This window comes from Scardinius erythrophthalmus, assembly GCF_964197995.2.
Source record: "Scardinius erythrophthalmus genome assembly, chromosome: 4".
Classification (NCBI taxonomy): Eukaryota; Metazoa; Chordata; class Actinopteri; order Cypriniformes; family Leuciscidae; genus Scardinius; species Scardinius erythrophthalmus.
In genome coordinates this window covers 47,581,475-47,608,483 of record NC_138224.1, presented here as the reverse complement: position 1 = coordinate 47,608,483, position 27,009 = coordinate 47,581,475, and the positions used below count along the sequence as shown (strand labels likewise).

Sequence of the window (27,009 nt, the reverse complement as noted above, 5' to 3'; positions counted from 1 at the left end):
ATGTGAATGATTAGGCAGGATAATTTTCACATCATTTTGAAGAAAAAACACTAGGCGATGACATCCATTAGTCACAAGTCTTATTGACATATATTTAGAATGTGTTTTATGGCCTTATTTCAGAAACTTTAGTTTTTAGTTTTTTCAATAACCATGCATAAACATTATTCTCTCACAAATGAAAACATGTACATGCATGGTGCTCACATATGATGGTAGCCCTGTTTGTGCTATATCGAGTGAATTTACACCTTTGCCATTAATATGTTTATAAGCAACTGAAAAAAGCAAAAATGTCAGGGCATGTCAGAACATCTCAAGGACCCCAAAAACACCTTAGACCCCAGAGGGTTAATGCTAATGTATGAGGCATAGGCCTACGCTGAGTTTCATTCATTTACGATGAGATGCGCTCTAGTTCAACTTCACAATGCAATGCAAGTGAACGCGGCGCATCAGAGCCTCAACATCACGGTTATATTGTCTCCTTTATTTGCTTTTTATTTATTAAATACATGCAATTGGTTGATGAAACATTTATTAAAATTAAGATACAATTTGTACAAAACGAAATTCGCTTTAAAGAAATGCTTTCTACAAAGCTAAACTTAATGAAGTGGTAAAAATCATGTCTGACGATTTACAAAACACAAACTTCATTAAGTGGTAAAAACCATGTCTCCCGATTGCAAATGTTCATTGCTAATGTTTATTATTGCAAATGTTTTTCATTTGTTTAATAAATCTCATAATGATGGCACATCACTATATCATAGCTTTTATTTCTATCTCAAATGATTGGCGGTCGGTCAGGGGTACTTGGCAAAGAATCAAGTTGGAAACGACGTAGACCATTAATAACACAGACTGTTAACAATTGTTTTTTATTAGTATTTAAACATTCTCTATGATAAAAAATGTTTGTAAAAAACATTTTAATAACACGGTTTTGGCGGTTATAGAGTTGTAATGACGGTGTTCAACTATAACTGTCGGTCTCACGGTTATATACTAACCGCCACACCCCTACTGTTTCATTGTTTCACGAAGCTTCGATCTGCCCACCACTACATTGCAGACGCACTGAAGAGAGCATTGATCCTCTTTTTAACGGTGAGTCTGTTAATTGCATTATAATGTGTTTGTGTACGAAGAAAAGCTGCATCCAATGTTACATTCGTCACCATTATGTTCAGTTTTCACAGACTTTCAGTTTGTTTTCATTCTCATCATGTGCTCTTTTGTTCAGTTTTCCTGCTCCTCATTATTAGTTAATTTGTGTCAGCTGTGTTCTATTACTCATCCTCATTTGTGTTTGCTATATAAGTTGGTCCCTCAAATTCACTGTCTGTTCGGTCTACGTTACATTTAGTGCGTGGGGGTGGGCAGATCGAGGCTTCGTGAAACACTGAAACAGTTGAAGCAAATGTGCCGTATTGTGTCGAGTGACCCCTAGTGCTCAGAACAATGCAACAGAAACCCGTGCCAAACATGCAAAAAAACACCTTTTACAAATCTATTGCAAATTTTTTATTGAAAGTAAAATTTAATTGGAATTATCTAATCATCTAATAAGATTATCAAGTGTATATATGTTATTTTAGCCATTGTCAGTATTTGTTTTGTTTGTTCTATGAATGTCTCAGCTAAACAGGCCAATAAGACTCTAACTACCAATATTCATTTTAATTATACTAATGTCTAATTAAAACGTCTACAAATGTATAAAACTGATCAGAGATCAGGTAAAACCCACAGACACTTGGGTTGACAGAGATCATCGCCCCCAGTGGTAAACCATTGAAATTTCGAAGTGTTTCAAAACAGTTGTGACGTAATGAAGCCTCGTTTACTGAAATCACGTGACTCCAGCAGTTTGATGCACGCTCCAAACCATTGATTCAGAACAAAAGATTCGTAAAGGCTTCGAAGCTTCATGAAGCAGTGTTTTGAAATTGCCATCATTAATATTCGGTCCTGCAACCACCTGTAATAACATGAAATCAGAAGTTATTTATATCGTCTATTATTTGTTCTGTTGTGACAGGGCCAAAACCACTTGAGGCCTGTGTCCTCAAACTGATGAGTCCAAAATGAAGGAACTGTATCAGATTCAGGAAGCTGTCAGACAGAACAGAGACAAGATTGAGAAATGGAGAGTGTGATGACCTGGGTCTTCATTGGGTTTTTCCCAGTAGCAGACGGATGACTCCGCCCCCCCGTAACCTGGTTGCATCCGTGACACCTGTGCCTAATTTCCCTTGCCTCTTTAAGAGAAGCAAGCTTGATGGCAGAGGGCGCGGGCGGCCAACTTGATTGCTTTCGTTCACGAGTTCACACTTACATATAATTTGAAGGGGTAAAGTTTAATGCGTATTTGGCGTGCTGTCCGGAGGGAGGGCTCCGAGCTCGGAGTTCGGCCCGAACCCAGAGTACTCCCCCCGTATGTAGGTGCTTAGGACTAGAAGCGTGGAGAAGGGGTGGTGGAGGGATGCTGCAAAAACTGTCAATGGAATGAGGTGAGACTGCTGAGTATATATACACACCTCTTACCATTGATTGCTGAGTGCTCTCCACCTGTGTTAATTATCTGAACGTGCTCCTCCCGAACCTTGTTAATAAAACATCATTTCACGAGTTCACACTTACATATAATTTGAAGGGGTAAAGTTTAATGCGTATTTGGCGTGCTGTCCGGAGGGAGGGCTCCGAGCTCGGAGTTCGGCCCGAACCCAGAGTACTCCCCCCAAAGGCTAAAGAGCAGAGGACAGCCGCCGGACTAAAGACCCCCCAAATGAGTGCCGAGTTTGGCGGGCTGGCATCTCAAGAAGGGGCCTGGATGCTTGACCGGGGAGGCCCGTAATGGTGGCCCACTGCCTGGACTGACGTCCCCTGTTGGTCTGCGAATGGGGAGCGGTTGTAGTTTACAGTGACCGATCGGGAGGATTTGCGCTTTTCCGCTAAGCCCAAATGCTCGCTAGCTAGACAGAGAAGAAACAGAAAGGAGGAAAAATTAGAGCTTGCCCAAGAGATTCTCTCACACTGCATCGCTGGATGAAAGAGAAAACGTAAGTGCTCTACCGGGAAGATTCTCACTCCGTCCGCTGTGAGACCAATGCTCGCTTGACAGAAAGAGGAAACAGGAAAATTAGTGCTTGCCCAGGAGATTTTCTTACACTGCATCCGCTGTGAGACCAAATGCTCGCTGGATGAAAGAGAAAACGTAAGTGCTCTACTGGGAAAGTTCTCACTCCGTCCGCTGTGAGACCAATGCTCGCTGGACGGAAAGGAAACAGGAAAAGGAAACAGGAAAATGAGTGCTTGCCCAGGAGATTTTCTCACACTGCATCGCTGGATGAAAGAGAAAACATAAGTGCTCTACTGGGAAAGTTCTCACTCCGTCCACTAGGAGACCAATGCTCGCTGGACGGAAAGAGGAGACCGGAAAATGAGTGCTTGCCCAGGAGATTTTCTCACACTGCATCGCTTGATGAAAGAGAAAACGTAAGTGCTCTACTGGGAAAGTTCTCACTCCGTCCGCTGTGAGACCAATGCTCGCTGGACGGAAAGGAAACAGGAAAAGGAAACAGGAAAATGAGTGCTTGCCCAGGAGATTTTCTCACACTGCATCGCTGGATGAAAGAGAAAACATAAGTGCTCTACTGGGAAAGTTCTCACTCCGTCCACTGTGAGACCAATGCTCGCTGGACGGAAAGAGGAGACCGGAAAATGAGTGCTTGCCCAGGAGATTTTCTCACACTGCATCGCTTGATGAAAGAGAAAACGTAAGTGCTCTACTGGGAAAGTTCTCCCTCCGTCCGCTGTGAGACCAATGCTCGCTGGACGAAAAGGAAACAGGAAAATGAGTGTTTGCCCAGGAGATTTTCTCACACTGCATCGCTGGATGAAAGAGAAAACATAAGTGCTCTACTGGGAAAGAGCTCACTCCGTCCACTGGGAGACCAATGCTCGCTGGACGGAAAGAGGAAACAGGAAAATGAGTGCTTGCCCGGGAGATTCTCACACTGCATCCGCTGAGACCAAATGCTCGCTGGATGAAGGAGAAAACGTAAGTGCTCTACCGGGAAAGTTCTCACTCCGTCCACTGAGAGACCAATGCTCGCTGGACAGAAAGAGGAGACAGGAAAGAAGAGAAAGAGGGGATAGAGTGCTCTTTAATAGAGAAGTACTACAGAAGAGACATCACTGCTGCGGCAGAAGAAAAAATTAGCTGGAGAAACAGAGCTCCTGTGGGAGCAAAGGAGACATCACTGCTGTGACAGTGGAGAAGATTAGCCAGAGTAAAAGAGCTCCAGTGGGAGCATAGGAGACATCACTGCTGTGGCAGTGGAGAAGATTAGCCAGAGTAAAAGAGCTTCTGTGGGAGCATAGGAGACATCACTGCTGTGGCAGTGGAGAAGATTAGCCAGAGTAAAAGAGCTCCAGTAGGAGCAGAGGAGACACTGCTGTGGCAGTGGAGACATTAGCCAGAGTAAAAGAGCTCCAGTGGGAGCATAGGAGACATCACTGCTGTGGCAGTGGAAAAGATTAGTCAGAGTAAAAGAGCTCCAGTGGGAGCAGAGGAGACATCACTGCTGTGGCAGTGGAGACATTAGCCAGAGTAAACGAGCTCCAGTAGGAGCAGAGGAGACATCACTGCTGTGGCAGTGGGGACATTAGTCAGAGTAAAAGAGCTCCAGTGGGAGCATAGGAGACATCGCTGCTGTGGCAGTGGAGACATTAGCCAGAGTAAAAGAGCTCCAGTGGCAGCATAGGAGACATCACTGCTGTGGCAGTGGAAAAGATTAGCCAGAGTAAAAGAGCTCCAGTGGGAGCAGAGGAGACATCACTGCTGTGGCAGTGGAGACATTAGCCAGAGTAAAAGAGCTCCAGTCGGAGCATAGGAGACATCACTGCTGTGGCAGTGGAGACATTAGCCAGAGTAAAAGAGCTCCAGTAGGAGCAGAGGAGACATCACTGCTGTGGCAGTGGAGACATTAGCCAGAGTAAAAGAGCTCCAGTAGGAGCAGAGGAGACATCACTGCTGTGGCAGTGGAGACATTAGCCAGAGTAAAAGAGCTCCAGTAGGAGCAGAGGAGACATCACTGCTGTGGCAGTGGAGACATTAGCCAGAGTAAAAGAGCTCCAGTGGGAGCAGAGGACACATCACTGCTGTGGCAGTGGAGAAGATTAGCCAGAGTAAAAGAGCTCCAGTGGGAGCATAGGAGACATCACTGCTGTGGCAGTGGAGACATTAGCCAGAGTAAAAGAGCTCCAGTAGGAGCAGAGGACACGTCACTGCTGTGGCAGTGGAGAAGATTAGCCAGAGTAAAAGAGCTCCAGTGGGAGCAGAGGACACGTCACTGCTGTGGCAGTGGAGAAGATTAGCCAGAGTAAAAGAGCTCCAGCGGGAGCAGAGGACACGTCACTGCTGTGGCAGTGGAGAAGATTAGCCAGAGTAAAAGAGCTCCAGTAGGAGCAGAGGACACGTCACTGCTGTGGCAGTGGAGAAGATTAGCCAGAGTAAAAGAGCTCCAGTGGGAGCATAGGAGACATCACTGCTGTGGCAGTGGAGACATTAGCCAGAGTAAAAGAGCTCCAGTGGGAGCAGAGGAGACACTGCTGTGGCAGTGGAGACATTAGCCAGAGTAAAAGAGCTCCAGTGGGAGCGGAGGAGACATCACTGCTGTGACAGTGGGGACATTAGCCAGAGTAAAAGAGCTCCAGCGGGAGCATAGGAGACATTACTGTTGCAATATTAGAGAAAACTTTGCCAGAGAAATGGAGCTCCTCCAGGACCGGAGGAGACATCACTGCTGCAGCAGTGGATAAACTTACCTGGAGAAACTGAGCTCCTGCGGTGTGTGGCTGAACAAAGGTAGGAGGAGAGTGGGGCTTAGCAGGCCTATGCTCGTCTTCTTGTGCTTAGATCAAAGACGCGAGAAAAAAGGAGGCGAGATGAAATCCTTGCAGGATTATGCACATTGAAGTTTAAGTGACCGAGCAAAGATAACAGTTGCGTGTAGAACAATTTTGATTGTCTGAAGTTTATTTAGTTGAGTACAAAAGAGACGGTTTATGGTAAAAGACGAAGCTTGCATAAATGTATGCATCTTGTATTTATTTAACTGTGTTTCAATTAAGGATTACTAAACACTTGTCATGAAACACATGCTTGTATGGGTTTTTTTTTTTTTTTTTTTTTTTTTTTATATATATTTACGAGATTTTGCAGATAAATTGCAGGACAGTGTTAACGATAGGTTCTTAATGATTCTGTGATCAATCTGCACGTAACGTGTGACCTACTGATCATGTATGACAGTAAATCATTTGTACAGAAACAATTTAAAACGTGCATTCCCCCGATCAAAAATTTGTATACATATGGCCTGACTGGCTCGTGACTCAAACTACTGAAGCAAGCCAAGCTCAACCAAAACAGACACGAGAAAGGCCGAGCTGAGCACTCACTGAGTTGACCCGGCAAACGTTGAGTATGGACTGGCCGGTACTGAATCCGCGGCGCGGGCCTGCTGTGCGGCCTGACGAAAGAGGAAGACCCTTCCCCTCGCGTGAAGAGGGCGGCATTGCCTTACTAACCATTTCTCAATGGCGGGAATTATTGCATGGACCGGTGCAGAGAAATACGTGGAAGGAGATCACGGATGTTTCGCCCGCGGTTATGATTCCGTTTGTTAAGCCTGACGCCCGCGATATTGGTCAGAGGATTGCGGCAGAGGTTCTCCAAAGACGAGAGGTTATTCATCGGACGGGAATCGCTCGATTCGGACCTGTTAGGACGATACTGTCGGACTACATGCTGCAAAAACTGTCAATGGAATGAGGTGAGACTGCTGAGTATATATACACACCTCTTACCATTGATTGCTGAGTGCTCTCCACCTGTGTTAATTATCTGAACGTGCTCCTCCCGAACCTTGTTAATAAAACATCATTTATTGTTTGATTATGTTTCTTTTTGCATGCATCACGACACTACAGCACATTACATTCTCACACATACACCCAGCACGACATTACTGACTTTTGACTACTACAGTACATAGTTTTTGTATATTTATCTTATCTGAATAAAAACGTTTCTTTACGAATTGGCTTTCTTATGTCCCCTTTATTTTGTTGCGTCCCCTTTTTTGAGTCACGGGGCGTAACAAATGGGGGCTCGTCCGTTCTTAGGCTAATTCTATGCCTTATTTCTTTGAGTTTTCGTCGATTTATTTGAAAATGTTTGATTATTTGGATTGTTTTGTTGTTTCCTTTAAATGGGATTTGAAATTATTGTTTAGTCGTGACGTTTGAGGGAATCCTAATTTGAATAATTACGTCACGATAAGTGCTTTGGGGACATCTGAAAGCATTTGGTGCAGTTGTTTGGTCGTCGTTTGAATCCTCCGACTGGTAAGTTTCCTTTGTGCAATATTGTTGGTTTTGACTTGGAATTTATCCCTGTTAGGTTTAGCGATGTGTTTCCTTTGAAACATGTCGGGTTTTGTTATTTTTGTAGTGTTGTGGTGAACGCGGGTAGTAGCGGTTGTCTCGGGAGCATTTCCATGGTGTTGAGAATTGTCGCTGGTTTAACCAGTTGCAGTTCCACCCACTGGGCTTGTGTGCTTAATTTCACCCCGCCAGTATCCACATGAAGACTAGGCTTTAGTTAGGTAGGTAGATTTTAAAGAGTTAGATAGTGGGTTAATTTCCAAGTATTTGATTGCACATTTGAATACTTTCAGTCTGTGGTTTATTTGCTTATGGCTGATATTGACCGATTTGTTGAATCGCCGTCGCACGTGTTGTTAAATAAATGCACAACTTTTGAAAATCGCTGAGTATTATGAAGTAAAACTTAGCGATAAGAGAATAAAAGAAAGTAGTATTAAAACTGAGTTGAAAAATAAACTGGTTGATAAGAAAGTTTTTACAGTTGAAATGAGTGAAAGTGATCAGCACGTAAAAAGTTTGACTACACAGTCTGCTTTAACTTTTGACCAGCAAAAAGAGTTATTATTGTTACAAATGGAACATGAGAAAATAAAGCAGAAGTCGGAGCATGATAGAATGGAATTAGAAAAAGCAAAGATGGACTTGCAGTTTTTAAAACTGAAGCTCATTGAAGAAGGTAAAGTTGGTGACGTTGGTTCAACTGTTGGTGAGAGTGAGAAGTTTCCACTGAATCAAAGTTTAAAACTTGTTCCTAAATTTAATGAGTTTGATCCGGATGTTTTTTTTTACTATGTTTGAACGTGTTGCTGTGTTACAAGGTTGGTCTAAAACAGATTGTGTTCTTTTACTACAGAGTGTATTAGTTGGTAAGGCGCAGTTAGCTTTTGCTGCTTTGAGTACAGATGACTGTAGAGATTATGAAATCGTTAAATCCGCGGTCTTGAAAGCAACGCTTTAGGTCGTGTAAAAAGGAGCAGGGACAGACTCATTTGGAGTTTGTGCAAGATTTAAGACAACATGACAACATGTTGGTGTGCATCGCTTAAGGCCAAAACATTTGAGGAACTGCTTGAATTGATTATAACTATAACAGTTTAAACTTTCCGTTTCTGATCCAATTGCGATGTATATCGGTGAGCACAAAGTGGAGTCTCCTGAGGCGGCAGCGTTGTTGGCTGATGACTTAATGCTCACTCATAAAAACACTGCTGCTGATTGGAGAACACGTGAAGTTGCCGCGAATCGCGTTTCATATGCTGTTTCTCAGGGTGGTTACTTTGATTCAGGGAAGTCTGATCCATCTAAAATCTGTAACTACTGTCGGGGAAAAGGCCATTGGAAGGGGGACTGTCCTATACTTAAAGAGAAAAATAAACAGATTGATGTAAATAAGTTTAAGCCTGCTGCAGTTGCAAATTCTGTTCATTCAAGTGATGCTGAGTCTGAGAATAAACTGTCTAATGATTATTTGTCCACTTATGCTCCTTTTATTACAGAAGGTCGAGTGTCATTGTCAGATGGAGTTGAAGTTCCTGTCAGAATTCTGCGTGACACAGGAGCTATGGTGTTACGAACTTTTAGAGTCTAGGGAATGTACCGTAACATTTACATATTAACGTACTGCTGGATATGAAATGAGGTGGAAGAACATGACAGACAACTTTGAAAGAGAAATTACTGGACGTTTATTCACATAAAGCCGAAGCCACTAGTTCCAGTAAAATAATAATAATAATAATAATGATGTGCGCTATGTACAAGGTGAAAATGTAGATAAACAAACAATAAAATGGGAAAAGAACGAAAGCGGCGCCAAAGGAAAGAACAAAATATAACAAAACAACCCTTAATCTAAACCTAATCTAACCAAAGCAAAATGTAGAAAACAAACCGAAATCTTCAGTGCATCCGGCACCGTAACTAACTATCTAACAAAACAGAACATACATTAAGTGGCGCTCACTTCTTACCTAGTGTGTCTAGACAATCATCTGCTACGTGTACAGTGTATATCGCGATATACTGACCTGCGTTCTCTTCCCGCTGTATCAGCTGTTAATCAAGGTCTCATAGCAAACAAAAAAAAGATAGACAACACATCACAAATATCAAAGCACATAGCACACAACTCAGACGCGGGCAGATACAAAAACTCGATTCGCTATAGGAAACTCATAGCGCTACAAAGAGCTCAAAACTCATTCCGCTACAAAGAGCTCAATCCATCAAAGAAAACTCATTCCGCTACAACGAGCTCAGTTCGCGATCGAGAGGGAAAGCATGAATGAAAACGCCGTCCATTTGAACCAGCTGAATGGCCTCCGATTGGCTCTAAAGCGCCGCCTTAATAATGACTGACGTCCGATTCGGCCAATCACAGCAACCTGCGAGCAGAGAGAGTGGGCTAGAGACAAAGAGAAAATAATGAGCACAACAGCCAACACGTGTGAAGTACACTAACGTGCACAGATCAATGAAAACAAACACAAAATACGCGTGGAGCGTAACACTTCCCCCCTTAAGAACCAACTATATGAGATAGAACGAACATATAGTTGTTCAAACAGTGATCAAATGCCGCAATAAGCAACTCTAGATAGTGCGTCAGCGATCACATTTTCGACGCCTTTTTTATGTTTAATCACCAAATTATAACCCTGTACAATCAGAGACCAACGTATCAAACGTTGATTCTGATTATACATACGTGACAGAAAAACTAGAGGGTTATGATCGGTAAACACAGTGATTGGAATATTACTCGAGCCAAGATACACATCAAAGTACTGAGAGCCATCAGAAGTGCTAACGCTTCCTTCTCGATCGTCGAGTAGTTTAACTGATGTTTATTAAACTTACGCGAGAAGTAACAGGTAGGATGATCGATACCATCTTTACCTTCCTGAATTAGCACAGCTCCAGCACCAACGGCACTCGCGTCCACATCGAGTTTAAAAGCAGAATCACAGTCTGGTGCGGCTAAAACAGGTGCATTACACAAAAGAACTTTGATCGAGTTAAAAGCATGCTGACAATCATCAGACCATAAGAACGTTCGGGATGGACTAAGAAGTGAAGTCAGCGGATGCGCAATCGTCGAAAAGTTTTTACAGAAGCCACGATAGTAGCCAGCCATTCCTAAAAATCGACGGAGTTCACGTCGGGTAGTTGGAGCAGGGAACTCAGCTATGGCGGTAACTTTTGCTTCTACAGGGCGCACTTGACCTTGACCGACTTCCTTCCCAAGATACGTGATAGTGGCCTGACCAAATTCACATTTAGCTAAATTCAAGGTCAGCGACGCTTTCTCAAGACGCTCAAAAACAGTTCGCAATGAAGACACATGTTCTGACCAGTCAGTAGCATAAACTACTAGATCGTCTAAATATGCGTTGCACTTAGGTACTCCAGCCAGCACAATGTTAATAAGTCGCTGAAAAGTGGCCGGTGCGTTATGCATGCCGAAAGCCATCACGGAGTACTGGAGGAAACTATCAGGTGTTACAAATGCCGAAATGTCAGAAGCACGAGCCGTAAGAGGAACTTGCCAGTAACCTTTTAACAAATCTAACTTACTGACATAACGAGCTGAACCGAGGTTGTCGACGCAATCTTCCATGCGCGGTAAAGGGAAACAGTTGGGTACGGTTACTGAATTTACTTTCCGGTAGTCGGTGCAAAATCGCGCAGTGCCATCGCTCTTCGGCACTAATAAACATGGAGAACTCCAGGGACTACAACTGAACTGAGCAAGTCCATGCTCTAACAAATACTCAACCTCATTCCGCATAATATCTCTTTTCGCTGGGTTCACGCGGTATGCATGCTGTTTGATCGGAACAGCATCACCCACGTTAATGTCGTGCTCGAGAACTGTAGTACGAGAAGGTACATCATTAAACAAAGCAGGAAAATCATTAATCAACTGCATAATATCACACCCTTGTTGTTCAGTTAAATGGGATACATGAGATGTAAAATCAGTTAATACCTCCGAGTTTTTAAGACGAGCACACTGTTGGTGAGTATGGCGCAAAATCACTCCATCATCCTCTGGATCATCAACCCCGACAGCAGCACAAGCGGTCAGCACAGGAACCACAGGAACGGCAGTTTCGTCTGCAGATGGAACATCACTCTGGACAGCTTCTCTGTTGTGAAAAGGCTTTAACATGTTCACATGACACACACGAGTCTTTCGTTTCCTATCAGGAGTCCCAATTACGTAATCTGTATTACTAAGTCTTCTCACCACCTCATATGGTCCAGAAAACCGTGCTGATAAGGCAGACCCTACCATAGGCAGCAACACCAACACCGAATCGCCCTTGCTAAAGGAACGCTGTACAGATTTACGGTCATAATGACTCTTCATTTTTTTCTGTGCACTTCAAGTGACTCTCTCGCCACTGAACAAGCTTTATGCAAGCGTTCACGGAACCTACTCACATAGTCACACATTCACTTTAGGACTAGACTCAACAGACAACAGATTCTCCTTGAGCATTTTCAAGGGTCCTCTGACAGTGTGTCCGAATACTAATTCAGCAGGGCTGAAACCAAGGCTTTCCTGAACTGCTTCTCTGATCGCAAACAAAAGTAACGGTACACCCTCATCCCACTCTTTACCCGTATCCATGCAATATTTTCTAAGCATTGCCTTGAGCGTTTGATGGAAACGCTCAAGCGCCCCCTGGCTTTCAGCGTGATAGGCACTTGCGACCCTGTGGGAGATATTTAAACTGGACAACACTTGAGAAAAAATCCTCGAAAGAAAATTAGTGCCTTGATCTGACTGCACAACTTTGGGTAAACCAAACGTAGAAAAAAACTTCAGAAGTGCTCTGGTTACAACAGGCGCTGTAATCTTCCTCAATGGAATTGCCTCCGGGAATCTGGTCGCAGTACCCATTACCGTCAATAAAAACTAATTACCGGTCTTAGACTTCGGCAAAGGGCCGACACAATCGACTATAACGTGCTCAAACGGTTCTCCTATCACTGGAATAGGTACAAGTGGAGCACACGGAATGACTTGATTCGGTTTGCCAGTGATCTGGCAGGTGCGGCAGGTGCGACAAAATTGTGTGACATCAGTTTTTAATCTAGGCTAAAAAAAGTGTCTTAAAATTCGGTGATAAGTTTTCTTTATCCCTAGATGTCCTGACAAGTCGTGATCGTGAGCTAAAGATAAAACTTGTTGTCGATAACAGGAAGGAACTACAATCTGATACGCACTACTCCATTCAGCATCATCTGTGATATCAGCACACCACCTACGCATCAGTAAACCGTTCTCCACGTAATATGCAGCTTTTCTCTCTTGAGCTTTCTTTGAGGAAACAGCGGCAACGAAACACTTTTGAAGGCTTTTATCCTCCTTTTGGGCATAAATAATGCTCTCGCGCGTCACGCACAGATTTATACTCAAGGAACTCGGAACAAGTGATTTTACAACGGTCTTACTCTCATCAGATAAAACATCATTGATAAAAATAGGTGCCATAAAAGATGTAGCCAAATCATCAACCGTATTTATCTCCCGAGCCTGAGCTCGCGTAACCACACAAACTGGAAAAGTCTCGGGATAAGACCTCGACAGTTCATCAGACTGATCTGACACAACTGGATTATCAAAGACTTCCAGCAAAGGCATGACTTTCCCACCGGCTAAATCATTGCCAAGGATAAATTGTACCCCACTCACAGGCAGACGTTCACGAACGGCTACCTTCACAAAGCCTGTACACAGTTCTGATTCTAGGTAAATCTGATGCAACGGAACTTGAACGAGACCCATCTCTATGCCCTGTACGAGCACATTACTGCCACAGAAAGTTTGGTCAAACAACGGCAGTACACCTGCACTGATAAAAGACTGCATTGCCCCAGTATCACGCAGCATTTTAACTTTTATCGGTTCCGCAGAATTCCCAGTAATGGAAATTAACCCTTCCATCAGAAAAGGTGCATAGCTAGAATCAGGCTTATCACTATGCTCGACTTTAGCAGAATCCACCAGTTTAACAAACCCAGCAATTAAATGACCAGATTTGTGACAATAAAAACATTCTCGATCCTCTTTCGACTTCAGATTAACTGGTTTCGGTCGTGACGAACTACTCAAATTCACTTGAAAAGGCACAGTTTTCTCAGAACGCGCAGGAGTTAACACATTTTTATGCATCAGTGTAAATTCATCTGCAAGGACAGAAGCTTGAGATAGAGACGTCACTTTTTGCTCATTTAAGTAAACGACAACACGCTCAGATAAACAATTCTTAAATTCCTCTAAAAGAATTAATTCACGCATGTTTTTAAAATCATTTACCTTGCTCGATGTGCACCACTTATCAAATAAAATGCCTTTCTCCCTCGCAAATTCAACGAATGTCTGACTGGAATTTTTTCTATGGCTTCTAAACCGTTGCCTGTAAGCTTCGGGTACCAGCTCATAGGCGCGCAAAATTGCAGCTTTTACGGCTTCATAATTCACGCTATCCTCTAAAGACAATGTAGCGCACACATCTTGAGCTTTGCCAGTTAGCTTGCACTGTAACAGCAACGACCAGACCTCTTTAGGCCACTAAAGTGTAGACGCAATCCGCTCAAACACACTAAAATATGAGTCAACTTCTGTTTCTCGAAACTGCGGCACAAGGGAAATATGTCTACTGACCTCAAAGGTGGTCCCCCCCAAGCCAGCACCAGCGGGCTGCAAGGGTTGCGTAACTGGAACAGGTGTCACCCTGCCTGCACTCAACTCAAGTTCACGCAGCTTCACCTGCGTCTCCGCCTCGATTTCGAGTCTGCGGACTTCAAGTCGGAATTCCATCTCAGCCCGACGGTCTTCTGCCCGTTCGCGTGCCTCCATCTGGAGTCGCGCTATGCGAACCTTCAGTCGCGCATCACCTCCTCCAGACTCAACCGAGCCCGGCGTAAAAGGTTCAAAGGGCGGCAGAACGGCCTTGGTCTCGGAACCCTCCACCTCAGCCATTCCACCTTCCTCCTCCTCACCAGGGCGACCGTCAGCACCAAAGGAACCCTCCCCGACTACTGTAGGCAGCTCTAGAACACCCAGTTCCACCAACCTTTGGGACACAGTAGACTTAATCTCTTTTTTAAGCCGCTGCCTCGAAACAGCGATCTGGAAGTGAGCAGCGATACACAGCAAATCGTCTTTCCTACACTTATCAAGTTGCTCCACCGTAGGTGCACTAACAAAGGTATTTAAATCAAAATCAGCCATACTTACTCCTGTCAAAATCACTAACCATATAATCAACCAGCCCATCCGCTAATCACTGCCTCGCGAACACTAACGCTCTACAAAGAAAACACTGAACATGGTCATTCCACCATCCACACCAGCAGCATTTAATATCTCGGGAACAATATAAATATTATTATCCCGGACGAGCCCCCATTTAATGTTACGAACTTTTAGAGTCTAGGGAATGTACCGTAACATTTACATATTAACGTACTGCTGGATATGGAATGAGGTGGAAGAACATGACAGACAACTTTGAAAGAGAAATTACTGGACGTTTATTCACATAAAGCCGAAGCCACTAGTTCCAGTAAAATAATAATAATAATAATAATAATGATGTGCGCTATGTACAAGGTGAAAATGTAGATAAACAAACAAACAATAAAATGGGAAAAGAACGAAAGCGGCGCCAAAGGAAAGAACAAAATATAACAAAACAACCCTTAATCTAAACCTAATCTAACCAAAGCAAAATGTAGAAAACAAACCAAAATCTTCAGTGCATCCGGCACCGTAACTAACTATCTAACAAAACAGAACATACATTAAGTGGCGCTCACTTCTTACCTAGTGTGTCTAGACAATCATCTGCTACGTGTACAGTGTATATCGCGATATACTGACCTGCGTTCTCTTCCCGCTGTATCAGCTGTTAATCAAGGTCTCATAGCAAACGAAAAAAAGATAGACAACACATCACAAATATCAAAGCACATAGCACACAACTCAGACGCGGGCAGATACAAAACCTCGATTCGCTATAGGAAACTCATTGCGCTACAAAGAGCTCAAAACTCATTCCGCTACAAAGAGCTCAATCCATCAAAGAAAACTCATTCCGCTACAACGAGCTCAGTTCGCGATCGAGAGGGAAAGCATGAATGAAAACGCCATCCTTTTGAACCAGCTGAATGGCCTCCGATTGGCTCTCAAGCGCCGCCTTAATAATGACTGACGTCCGATTCGGCCAATCACAGCAACCTGCGAGCAGAGAGAGTGGGCTAGAGACAAAGAGAAAATAATGAGCACAACAGCCAACACGTGTGAAGTACACTAACGTGCACAGATCAATGAAAACAAACACAAAATACGCGTGGAGCGTAACATATGGATTCTTTTATTTTAGAGTCCATTTTGCCGTTTTCAGTGCAATCTGAAACTGGTAATAGTGTTTTAGTTCGAGGTATGGGCTTAAATACATTAACAGTTCCTCTTCATAAGGTTAAGCTTCACTCTGATTTAGTGACTGGTGAAGTAGTAGTGGGTTTGCGTCCTGCTTTACCAATTGAGGGTGTACACCTTATCTTGGGAAACAAATTAGCAGGAGACAGGGTGTGGCCAAATGCGTCTCCGTCTCCTATGGTTTCATCTAGTGGAGAGTTGAGTGAGCACGAAATGGTGGTAGACCCTGTGGGTCTTGTAACTCGCGCTATGACTAAAAGTATGGAGCATTTGAAGCCTCAAGAAAGGAGTGAGTTAAAGGCACAGCACATTTTTTTGCCTGTACCTGATTTATCTGCTCTGTCTTTTCCTCTGTCTGCAGATGAGCTGAGTAAAGAACAACAGTCAGATTCCACTTTGGATGAGCTGTTTACCTCTGCACTTCAGGATGGCGACGTACCAGATAAGGCTAGAAGCTATTTTGTACAAGATGGGTTGTTGCTGAGGAAATGGAGTCCTCATGGTGAGAATTTTGTGGGAGATCCTATTGTTCAGGTAGTGGTTCCCACAAAATTTCGGCATGGTGTGTTGGAGGTTGCACACGAGAAGTCGGGTCATTCTGGGGTGCGCAAGACCTATGATCGTGTTTTGCAGTATTTTTTTTGGCCACGTTTAAAGAGCAATATTTCAACCTACATACAGTCATGTCACGTTTGTCAGGTAACCAGTAAGCCAAATCAGAAACTGAAACCGGCTCCGTTATATCCGATTTCTGCTGATTGTAATCCCTTTGAACACCTTATTGTCGATTGCGTGGGCCCTATGCCACCTTCAAAGTCGGGAAGCAAATATTTGCTTACGGTCATGTGTTTGGCTACACGTTTTCCTTCGGCCTATCCATTGCGAACAATTACATCGCGATCAAATGTGAGAGCTTTGTCACAATTCATGTCATTTTTTGGCATTCCTAAAATCATTCAAAGTGATCAGGGTACTAACCTTACCTCTCATCTCTTCCAACAGGTTTTAAAACAGCTTAAAATCAAACATAATCTTGCTAGTGTGCATCATCCGCAAAGCCAGGGAGCGTTGGAGAGATTTCATCAAACGTTGAAGTCTCTTCTTCGTGCTTATTGTGTGCAGTTGGACAGAGATTGGGAGGAGGGTTTGCCCTGGTTACTACTGGCTGCACGTGAGGTTGTGCACGAAAGCACTGGGTTTAGTCCCAACGATTTAGTTTTCGGTCATAAAGTTCGTGGGCTTTTGGCAGTGTTACAAAGTTCAGTCAAAATTTCTGACTCGCCGAAAAATCTGTTGTCGTACGTCTATGGGTTTAGACAGAGGTTAATTGAGGCTAGAGCATTGGCCAGAATTCATCTTAAAAAACAACAGGCAGGTATGAAACGGTTGTATGATCGCCAGGTGGAACGTCGTGTTTTTGAGCCAGGAGACCAGGTTCTGGTGTCACGTCTTTTGCCATCTTCTCCTTTTGAGGCAAAATTTGAAGGCCCGTATGTGGTAAAACGTAAACTGAGTGATGAAAATTATGAGATTTTCACTCCGTCTCGGAGAAAGTTAACTCAATTATATCATGTGAATTTACTGAAACCATATTATGAGAAGTCTAGTACGGAAGTAAACCCTGTTCGTTCTCCTCTCCTTGCTGTTTCAGGTGCTGGAGCTGGATTTTGCTCCGGGCAAATGGAGAATGAGGGTAAAGAACCAGATGATGGTATTTTACGTGGACGTTTAAATAATTCTGAGTCTCTGGAAAGGTTAAATGATGTTCTGGTCCACTTGTCTCCTTTGCAGGTAGCGGAGTTGAGTGCACTTTTGCGGAGTTTCCCTGGGTTGTTTGGAGATACGCCGTCTCGAACAGACTGGGTTGAGCACGATATTGATGTGGGTAATGCTTCCCCTGTCAGACAGCGTTATTATCGTGTGTCACCAGAAAAACGAGATTTGATGGAAGCAGAGATTAAGTATATGCAAGAAAATGATATTGCAGTTTCTTCGTGTTCAGACTGGGCGTCTCCATGTCTATTAGTAGGAAAACCTGATGGGTCTGTAAGGTTTTGTACAGACTTTCGAAAAAGGTAAATGCTGTGACAAAGCCTGATTGTTTTCCACTCCCTCGGGTGGACGATTGTGTTGACCAGGTAGGCTCAGCTAGGTATGTAACCAAACTTGACCTGCTAAAAGGTTACTGGCAGGTGCCTTTGACTCGGCGAGCTCAAGAAATTTCTTCCTTCGTTACTCCATCAGGTCTTTATTCCTACCAAGTAATGAGTTTTGGGCTTCGAAATGCTCCTGCCACCTTTCAACGCCTGATGAACCGTGTGGTATCAGGCCTTGAGGGGTGTGCTGTGTATTTAGATGATCTGGTTGTCTTCAGTGACAGTTGGGACTTGCACTTACAACGTCTGCGTGCAGTTTTGATGCGCCTTTTGGAAGCTAGCTTGACTGTGAATTTAGCCAAGTGTGATTTTGTTCAGCCACGGTGACATACTTGGGTAAAGTGGTCGGAAATGGTGAAGTTCGACCATTAAATACAAAAGTTCAAGCTATTCAGGAATACTCTGCGCCTACTACCAAAAAAGAGCTTATGCGTTTTTTGGGTTTAGTAGGTTATTATCGTTCCTTTTGCTGTAACTTTTCGTCAGTTGTTGCACCACTTTCCGATCTTTTGAAAGCCAAAACAAAGTTCATATGGTCGTCAAATTGTGAGCTAGCTTTTGAAAATGTTAAGTCTTTATTGTGTTCGTCTTCTGTCCTTGCTGCTCCTTGCTTTGAAAGGTCATTCTCTTTGCAGGTTGACGCAAGTCAGGTTGGAGCGGGAGCTGTTCTCCAACAGACTGATGAACAGGGGGTTGTTCGGCCTGTCAGCTTCTTTTCGCGCAAGTTCAACTCATACCAGCTAAATTATTCCGTGGTGGAAAAGGAGGCTCTAGCTTTGATTTGGGCGTTACAGCATTTTGACATCTATGTTGGCTCAAGTCAACCTGTTGTCATTTATACAGACCACAACCCATTGACGTTTTTAAACTCTCTTCACTGTCCGAACCAAAGGCTGATACGTTGGTCTTTGTTTCTTCAGGCTTACTGCCTTGATATTAAGCACATTAGAGGGTCTGAAAACGTTGTGGCAGACGCACTGTCACGTTCCCCTATGAATGTTGCTTAAATTGGTGTAAAAAAAAAAAAAAAAGGCACTTTTGGCTCTGGTTGCTGTCCTTGGTATTTCATAAATTTTTTTCTGTATGGGGCTTATGTTTTTGTTTCAATTGTTTGTTGTTTGTTTGCAGGGATTCTTAACAGATCCCTGTTCTAAGGGGAGGAGTGTGACGACCTGGGTCTTCATTGGGTTTTTCCCAGTAGCAGACGGATGACTCTGCCCCCCCGTAACCTGGTTGCATCCGTGACACCTGTGCCTAATTTCCCTTGCCTCTTTAAGAGAAGCAAGCTCGATGGCAGAGGGCGCGGGCGGCCAACTTGATTGCTTTCGTTATTGTTTGATTATGTTTCTTTTTGCATGCATCACGACACTACAGCACATTACATTCTCACACATACACCCAGCACGACATTACTGACTTTTGACTACTACAGTACATAGTTTTTGTATATTTATCTTATCTGAATAAAAACGTTTCTTTACGAATTGGCTTTCTTATGTCCCCTTTATTTTGTTGCGTCCCCTTTTTTGAGTCACGGGGCGTAACAGAGAGACTTTGAGTTTACAGTCAACAGAGATTTCACAAAAAAAATCCCCACGCTTTCAAAAGCAACCAGCTGCAAAATCAGTCAACAAACGTGTCATGACCTGTCATGATGATTTACCCTGCTGGTGGGTTTCTCCCAGAAGTCTCTCACGGTGTGGAGTCATGAAAGACGACCACTGCACTGTGTGTACAGGGAAGTGTCATTACAGCCAACACATCTACCAAAAACATGTGACCGAGACCAGCGAAATCAAGATGTCATTTAATGAACTTAAAGAGAAGTATGGATACATTGGAGAAATACCTGCAAACAGAAACACAGAAATAGAAGAAAAAATGTTCAGTGATCTGGAGAAGATTAAAACACAAAGGTCCGTCCTGCTGCATGAAGCTTATAGGAACATCATGAAACTGTCTAAGATCCCGTTACATGCATACTGCGCTTTAACTCTTCATCATCGTTTGTTCTTCATTGACAAACTGAGAGAGGAGGGAGAAGACGAAAGGGTGAAGAACCTGGAGGATGTCATTTGTCAATATAAAAAAACCTTTAACAAAATGACTTAATTTAAAATAATTGTTACAAATTGAAATCTAAAACTGCTAGAGCCCTATGAAATACATTTAAAAAATGACTAAAACTGCTAGAGCCCTATGAAATACATTTTAAAAATCATTAAAAAAAAACCTATTTATTTCCATTTAATTTTTTCTGGATTCCTTTTTTTTCCCGTTTCAATTTTTTTGGAGTCAGTTTTAATGGTTACATTATTATTTTTTAAATTAAAAACCAAACAATTTCCATAATTTTCCAAAATGCATAGAAACCCTTACTGTTTTAACTAAAAGTTATTTAAATAATTATTTATCGGATCACGAAAAGTCCCCGAGCTGGAAATCCGAACTAGTGTCGCCTGAAGCACAACCGCACCAAATAATGATATTATCTATACAAGCCATATTTTTTTCAGTGATATTTACGAAGAAAAATCGATAGCTAGACGGTAAAATAGAAATAACGGTCTTCTCAAGTAATGAGATAAAGAGATTGTTACAGATACAGGATCCGCTGCACCCCTAGTGAGTTGCTTTTACTCAGCAGAAACATTATGAATCATTTTCATCAATTACATTTTTTCCACTGACGAGAATGGAACGATAACTTAACAAAAAAGCTGTTTTTAAAGACAAAATCTATGACGAGAATCTACTCTCATTTTATGAAAACGTTAGGGAGGGATGATTTGGGAAGAAATCCATCCAGAACTGATGTCCAATGTGGAAAATTATAACATCGCATTCTACAGTCTCGCGCAGCAGCGCTTCAGACTTCTTCAGTTCACAAACAATTGATAGCACACATTAATTCCAAGCGATTGCTTATAAAGTAATGTTGATGAATTCTGACAATGTTTACTTTAACAGTGTTTATTTAGGAATATGTTTTAGACGGTTGTAAGGAAGCATATTTTTATCTCCCTCATCTATACTTGAACGAGCAGCTGCAACAGTACAGTGCAGAATGAGACATTTCAAAATAAGAGTCACGTTGAATTCGGTCTTGTTTACGATTAACATTGTGTCCTAACTACACGCGATGTGACGTGATAAAAGGAGTTTTTGCCCTAACCAGCCGCAGCGGCGACACGAGACGATTCCATATTTTTAGTCCATCTCTGCAAAATGGACTTCAGGGTAGGAGATGGACTAAAAATAAACTCCCAAAACTTATTAAAACGTATTCTGGAAGATGAATTCTTCAAACAGTGGTAGAAGAGGATCTGGTGCTGGTCCTTCAAGAGTCACTCTCAATCTGTCTGTCTATAAAGTCTAAAAAAAACAGTCTTCATGTATTTCACAACACTTCAGCTTGTGATCCTTATTAAGAGGGGGTACATTTTTAGGATTCTTTACCTAACCCAAGTCTCTGATATCCTGACACCTTGCTCTTCTGGAGACTCCAGGTAGGTGCAGTTCTGGAAAATGGTGGCGCTGAAGACTAAAGGGTTCCTGATGGTTTCACACTTAATTCTTCACCTTAATTCCTAATTCTTTTGCAGTTAACATGTGTTTTTTCTTCTCCACCTGCTTTTGTCTGACCCTGCTGACCCAATGAGCATTTCACTGTCCAATGGTCATGCTTTAACTGTAATCTCTAGTATTGCATTAGTATTGTATCCTTGTCTTGGGCATTTAATAATTTTTGACTTTTAAGTCTGAATTAAATCTCTTTTTTGGCTTATTTTATCTGTAAAAGAAAACTTGCCTTATAATTCTGCACACCTGAATATAAGGCATTTTTCTAATTGAAAATATTAACAAAAACTCTGATAGTACCTCAATGCTAAGTATGCGTCATGCAGTGTCAAGTAGTGAATTGAGCTCTCTTTCGTGTCTTTTTGCGCTTGCATGGTCAAAAACGCACAGAATTATGTTAAAATGTCAGTTTTGGTGAGTAAAGTAACAGTTGGTTATGTCTTAAGTGAACGTAAACAGCCATTAGAATATTGGATATGAATATTGTACAATTATGGTAATTTCCAAATAAGCCTACAACAAACATGAAAAAAAAAAGAGCTATTGACTTTCACTGTACAATAATGAAACAACCTAAGATTTGGTGTTATAAAGTAATAATTTTATTATTAAATAAAGAAAGAAAATTTGGTTAATGTTATTTAAAACAAACGATACGTGCTATTGTTAGACTATTATTTGAACGAACATTAAAAAAACACCAGCACAAAGTCTTGTGAAAAAACACTTCATTATTTCAACAAAAATGAACAAACAAAACAGAATACAACAAACTTAGAACAAAAAACTATTTTTATTTATTTTTTAAATATGCCTATTAGGCTACAACAGAATTTGGTTAATTTTAACGAAAGCAAAAATTAAATATGTTAAAGTCAATTTTAAACAGAATAGAATAAACTTTTAGAACAGAAAAATAGAATCAAAAGTTGAGACGACAACAATATAGCCTATATTTCATAATGTAGACGTCGGTGGGCATCAGAACCCTATTCCTCGGGGGAGCAGCGCGATAAACTAACAAACATGCCTATCTTGCAGTCAGTGAAAATAAATTAGGTGCAATGATGCTGATTAAATTATAAACGGAACACTTTTTTTGCCCCCATTTTTCATGAGCTGAACTCAAAGATCTAAGACTTTTTCTATGTACACAAACCTATTTCTCTCAAATATTGTTCACAAATCAGCTTAGGTTGGCCACAAAAAAAGGCCACTCTAAAATGTGCAGTTTTATCACACAGCACAATGCCACAAAAAACACTTGTTGCAACTGGTGCCGCATTGCGCCGATAGAGTTGCGGGCCCATAGAGTTTGAGAAAAGCACAGATACACACCGTCACTCATCGTGAATCACAAACACACACTGATCTTCCTGTTTATAAGGGTTCATTACACACATTTATTCTTACATGTTATTTCACTGTAGTATACTATAACATCTCACTGTTACTTATTTACCATGCAGCTCAAAGCATTATGGGTAGAATCTCTCTACAGTCAATTCTGATTCATCAACACAGTTTCACTAATGATCTAACCCGAATCCCAGGATAAAGAATAAACCCAGGATAGAGCGGCTGAGTGAATGTGGTCTGGACTGTGTGTATGAGGCTCATTGTGTCAGAGACGTTGTAGAAGGACAGAGTTCCTGCACTGTGATCCACATACACACCTATTCTACTGCTGATGGACTTTACAGGGAGTTCAGTCAGTATGTTATTGTGTGAGAATGAGGAACTGGAAGAAGTGCAGATCAAACACCAGGACTGATCATTACATCCAAACTGACACTCATTACCCCGTCCCTTCCTGCTGATGCTCTTATATGACACTGATATAAACACACCATCATCACCACTCCACTTAATCTCCCAGTAACAGCGTCCACACACACTCTCTCTACACAACACCTGCCACACATCATCAAATCTGTCTGGATGATCAGGATACTTCTGGACGTTGCCAGTGAATGTGATCACTCTGTTCCCCTCAGACAGACGGAGGCAGTCATTCAATGTGTTCGGATCCAGAGTGAACCGATGGGAATCTGATGGAAATAAAACACATCAGAATCAGGAATTATGAATTTCTGAATCATGTTTGTAGGATTGAAAATAATCAAAGATATTTGCTTTACTGTTTTCAACCCCCTCTTTCTACCCTAAGGACCATTTGGAATTCCTAAAGACATGATAGTGATCATAGGCCTGCAGGCCAAGATGTATGTACATACGAATTGTCACACCTTTAGTATGATGAGGGAAGTTGTAAATATCTGATTGGTCAGTTTGAACGTCTCACATTTGAGTTACAGTCACATGTTCAAGGAAGGGATAGAAGAAGATTGTAACAGTTGCTCTGTCTCTATTATTCTGTGGCTCTTTTTGGGGGGCACTCTTTCTTTGTCTCCTCTTTTCTTTGTCTCTTACTCTCTAAACACTCTCTATATATAAATAGACATATAAATGTTATATCTCTCAGGTAACATTTTACATATGTGCTGGTTACAATTAGTGGTATAAGTTTTTATCGTCTCCTACATCTATTTTGTAACTATTTTAAACATGAACACACTATTTTAAACATGTTTTTCTGCTTGTTTTCTTAGTGACTTACATTGTAGGAAATCGTTTCTGGTCCTGGGAACAATGTGGGTGACTGTGGAAATCAATAGACATGAAGAGTGTGATTATAATGTCAAGAGAAAATTATCCCTGCATCTGTTCCTAAGACATTTCTGATGGAGGATCATTTCTGAGAGCAGAATCTCCAGGACTTTACCTCTGTCAGAGATCTTCTTCTCTTTGCAGAAATCCTCCAGTTTGTCTCTCAGCTGAAGGACAGATTCTCTCACGACATCAAAAGAGGAGAGAGAACTGAAGGGATTGTCATTTACATCTGTAGATTCGGGAGGAGCTGAGAGAGACTGGAAACTCTACAGAAAACAGAAAAGTTCAATGGCGTCACATGTCAGTAGATTTGACCAGGAAAAGCAGTTCAAAAGCAACGAGTAGATTGACCATTATATATGACTTTTGAGTAGTTTGTGGCTCTGAAATTCACAAGGACTCTTAGGACACGATCTCAAGGTCAGGTTTTGTGGTTTAAATACGCTGAAGCATCGCTAATATACAGCCTTACTTCCTGTTTGAGGAGTTCACTGTCAAATTCGTTAATGTTAATGAAAATTATTATAAAAGGTTTTAAGATCTGTTTTTTGTCATAATTACAAAAAATGTGTAGGATAAGTCAAAGATTGTAAAAAGATATGTAAAGAGATGATGGGAAATCTAGCTGGGGGAAACTGGCACCATCAAGTTCATGGATTCCACATTGTTGTAAAAAAAAAAGTTGAAATATTAGTGAACATCAACATTGTAGAGCTTGGAACATATTTTCATAGACAATGAAAGCTTGGAACATATTTTCATAGAGATTTCCAGAGCTTTCAAAAGTAGATGATAAGATGAAAGTCTGACTGATGATGATACAATAACCAAACACACAGATCAACACTTCAGTCAACAGCTCATTCTGCTCTCATGAAATGTTTCTCTGTGAGTCTCGTGATCAAGTCCACTATGACCCTGTTCTTCTAGATCTCTGTTACCTGCAGGAAATGGATGTGATCCTGTGTGTGTGAAAGCTGCTCCAGCTCAGCGTCTCTCCTCCTCAGATCATTGATCTCCTGCTCCAGTCGCTCCAGTCGTCCTTCAGCTCGACTCACTGCAGTCTTTTCCTGATCTCTGATCCGCTGTGTCGCCTCAGAGCGGCTTCTCTCAATGGAGCGGATGAGCTCAGTGAAGATCTTCTCACTGTCCTCCACTGCTGTCTGTGCAGAGCGCTGTTACACACACACATCACAATCACACAGTGTCTTCAGTGAGTCCTGACTGAGACTTCTCAAACTTCTCTTCTTCTCCACACACACCTTATGAGACGCGACAGCCTCTCTCAGCTGCTGAATATCTTTCTCTCTCTGCTGGATCCTCTGCTGGAACGACCTCTGTGTCTCCTTCAGCTGGTGCTAAAGGACAAACCAATGACAGGTGACAATCAAATATGGTGACACATCAATAACATGAGACTGAGAGGCTAAAGATTTTGCATGGTAAGATTATAGGTTTCAGCATTATTTCATCAGTGCCTAGTTCTATAGGGATAGTTCACCCAGAAATGTACATTATTTTATTGTTTACTCATCCTCATGTCTTTCCTAACTTGTTTTATTTTCTCTTGAAGATATGACACCTGTTACACAGAACACAAAAGTTTACAACCTCAATCTTCTGTTCTTACTATTTCTATTATGACTGCTTTCTGAACCATGCAGTCTTATGCAGGTCAAATGTTGAAGTTACAAACGTTCAGGAGGAGCATTCAGTCCTGTCAATCATCATTACGAGCGTATTTAACCAGAGCAGACTGCGATTTTCGGAAGGCGGGTTTTAAAGAAATTGAATGAGTTTTTTTTTATATTAAATGATGTAAATGTATTCCAGTAGATCCCATAAACAACATTATGAACCTGTAAATAAGCATAATGGACCCCTTTATGTTCATACCTGTTTCTCTGTCCTCTGTGCTGCAGCTGATACAGTGTCGTGGTTTTTATGTTCATCCATCATACATAGCAGACATATACACTTCTGATCAGTGCGGCAGAAAACCTCGAGGAGCTTGTCGTGTTTCTGGCAGATCATCTCCTGCAGTCGTCCAGTGGCATCAGTCAGATTGTGTCTCTTTCTTTTAAAGAAACTCTCATGTTGTTCAAGGTGATTCTGACAGTAAGAGTTCAGACACACCAGACAGGACTTGACGGCTTTGTGTTTGCTTCCAGTACAGACGTCACACTGCACATCTCCAGCTCCAGCGTAACAGTCAGCAGAAAGTTTAGTCTTCTTCAGTTTCTCCACCACTTCAGCCAGCATGGTGTTTTTAGCTAAAGCAGGTCTTGGACTGAAGGTCTGTCTGCACTGAGGGCAGCTGTAGACTCTCTTCTGATCCTCCTGATCCCAGCAGCCTGTAATACAGATCTTACAGAAACTGTGTCCACAGGGAATGGTCACTGGATCCTTCAGGAGATCCAGACACACTGAACACAGGAACTCATCCTGATCCACTGAAATTTTGGCCATTTTACCGCATGAATACAGAGACACAAACACACAACAGCTCAACTACACTTCAGTTTCCCTGAACTCATGCGATTCCTGTTTCCTGGTTCTGTGTTTGAGTGACGTGTGCAAAACAGGCGTGTCTGGAAAGTAGCTTCCTCATTTCTGGCACTGAAGAGCCTCATTCTTGCTAAGTTTTTACAACCCCAAATTCCATTGTGAAATGGA

The 27,009-nt window shown here is 42.1% G+C and overlaps 1 protein-coding gene and 1 long non-coding RNA gene across 2 annotated transcripts in view; both read right to left on the bottom strand.

The window, feature by feature from the left end:
• Positions 1–27,009, bottom strand: part of LOC308689647 — a 1,235,845-nt gene that overhangs the window by 405,679 nt on the left and 803,157 nt on the right. The gene's annotated exons all lie outside the window — the stretch shown is intronic.
• On the bottom strand, positions 22,376–26,872 carry LOC308689620 (E3 ubiquitin/ISG15 ligase TRIM25-like). The gene is made up of 6 exons (XM_081363437.1): positions 26,230–26,872; positions 25,596–25,691; positions 25,275–25,508; positions 24,446–24,599; positions 24,281–24,322; positions 22,376–23,711 (listed from the first exon to the last, which is right to left on the bottom strand). The coding sequence occupies exons 1-6, from the start codon at positions 26,800–26,802 to the stop codon at positions 23,176–23,178; spliced, it is 1,635 nt and encodes a 544-aa protein (XP_081219563.1). The 5' UTR covers positions 26,803–26,872; the 3' UTR covers positions 22,376–23,175.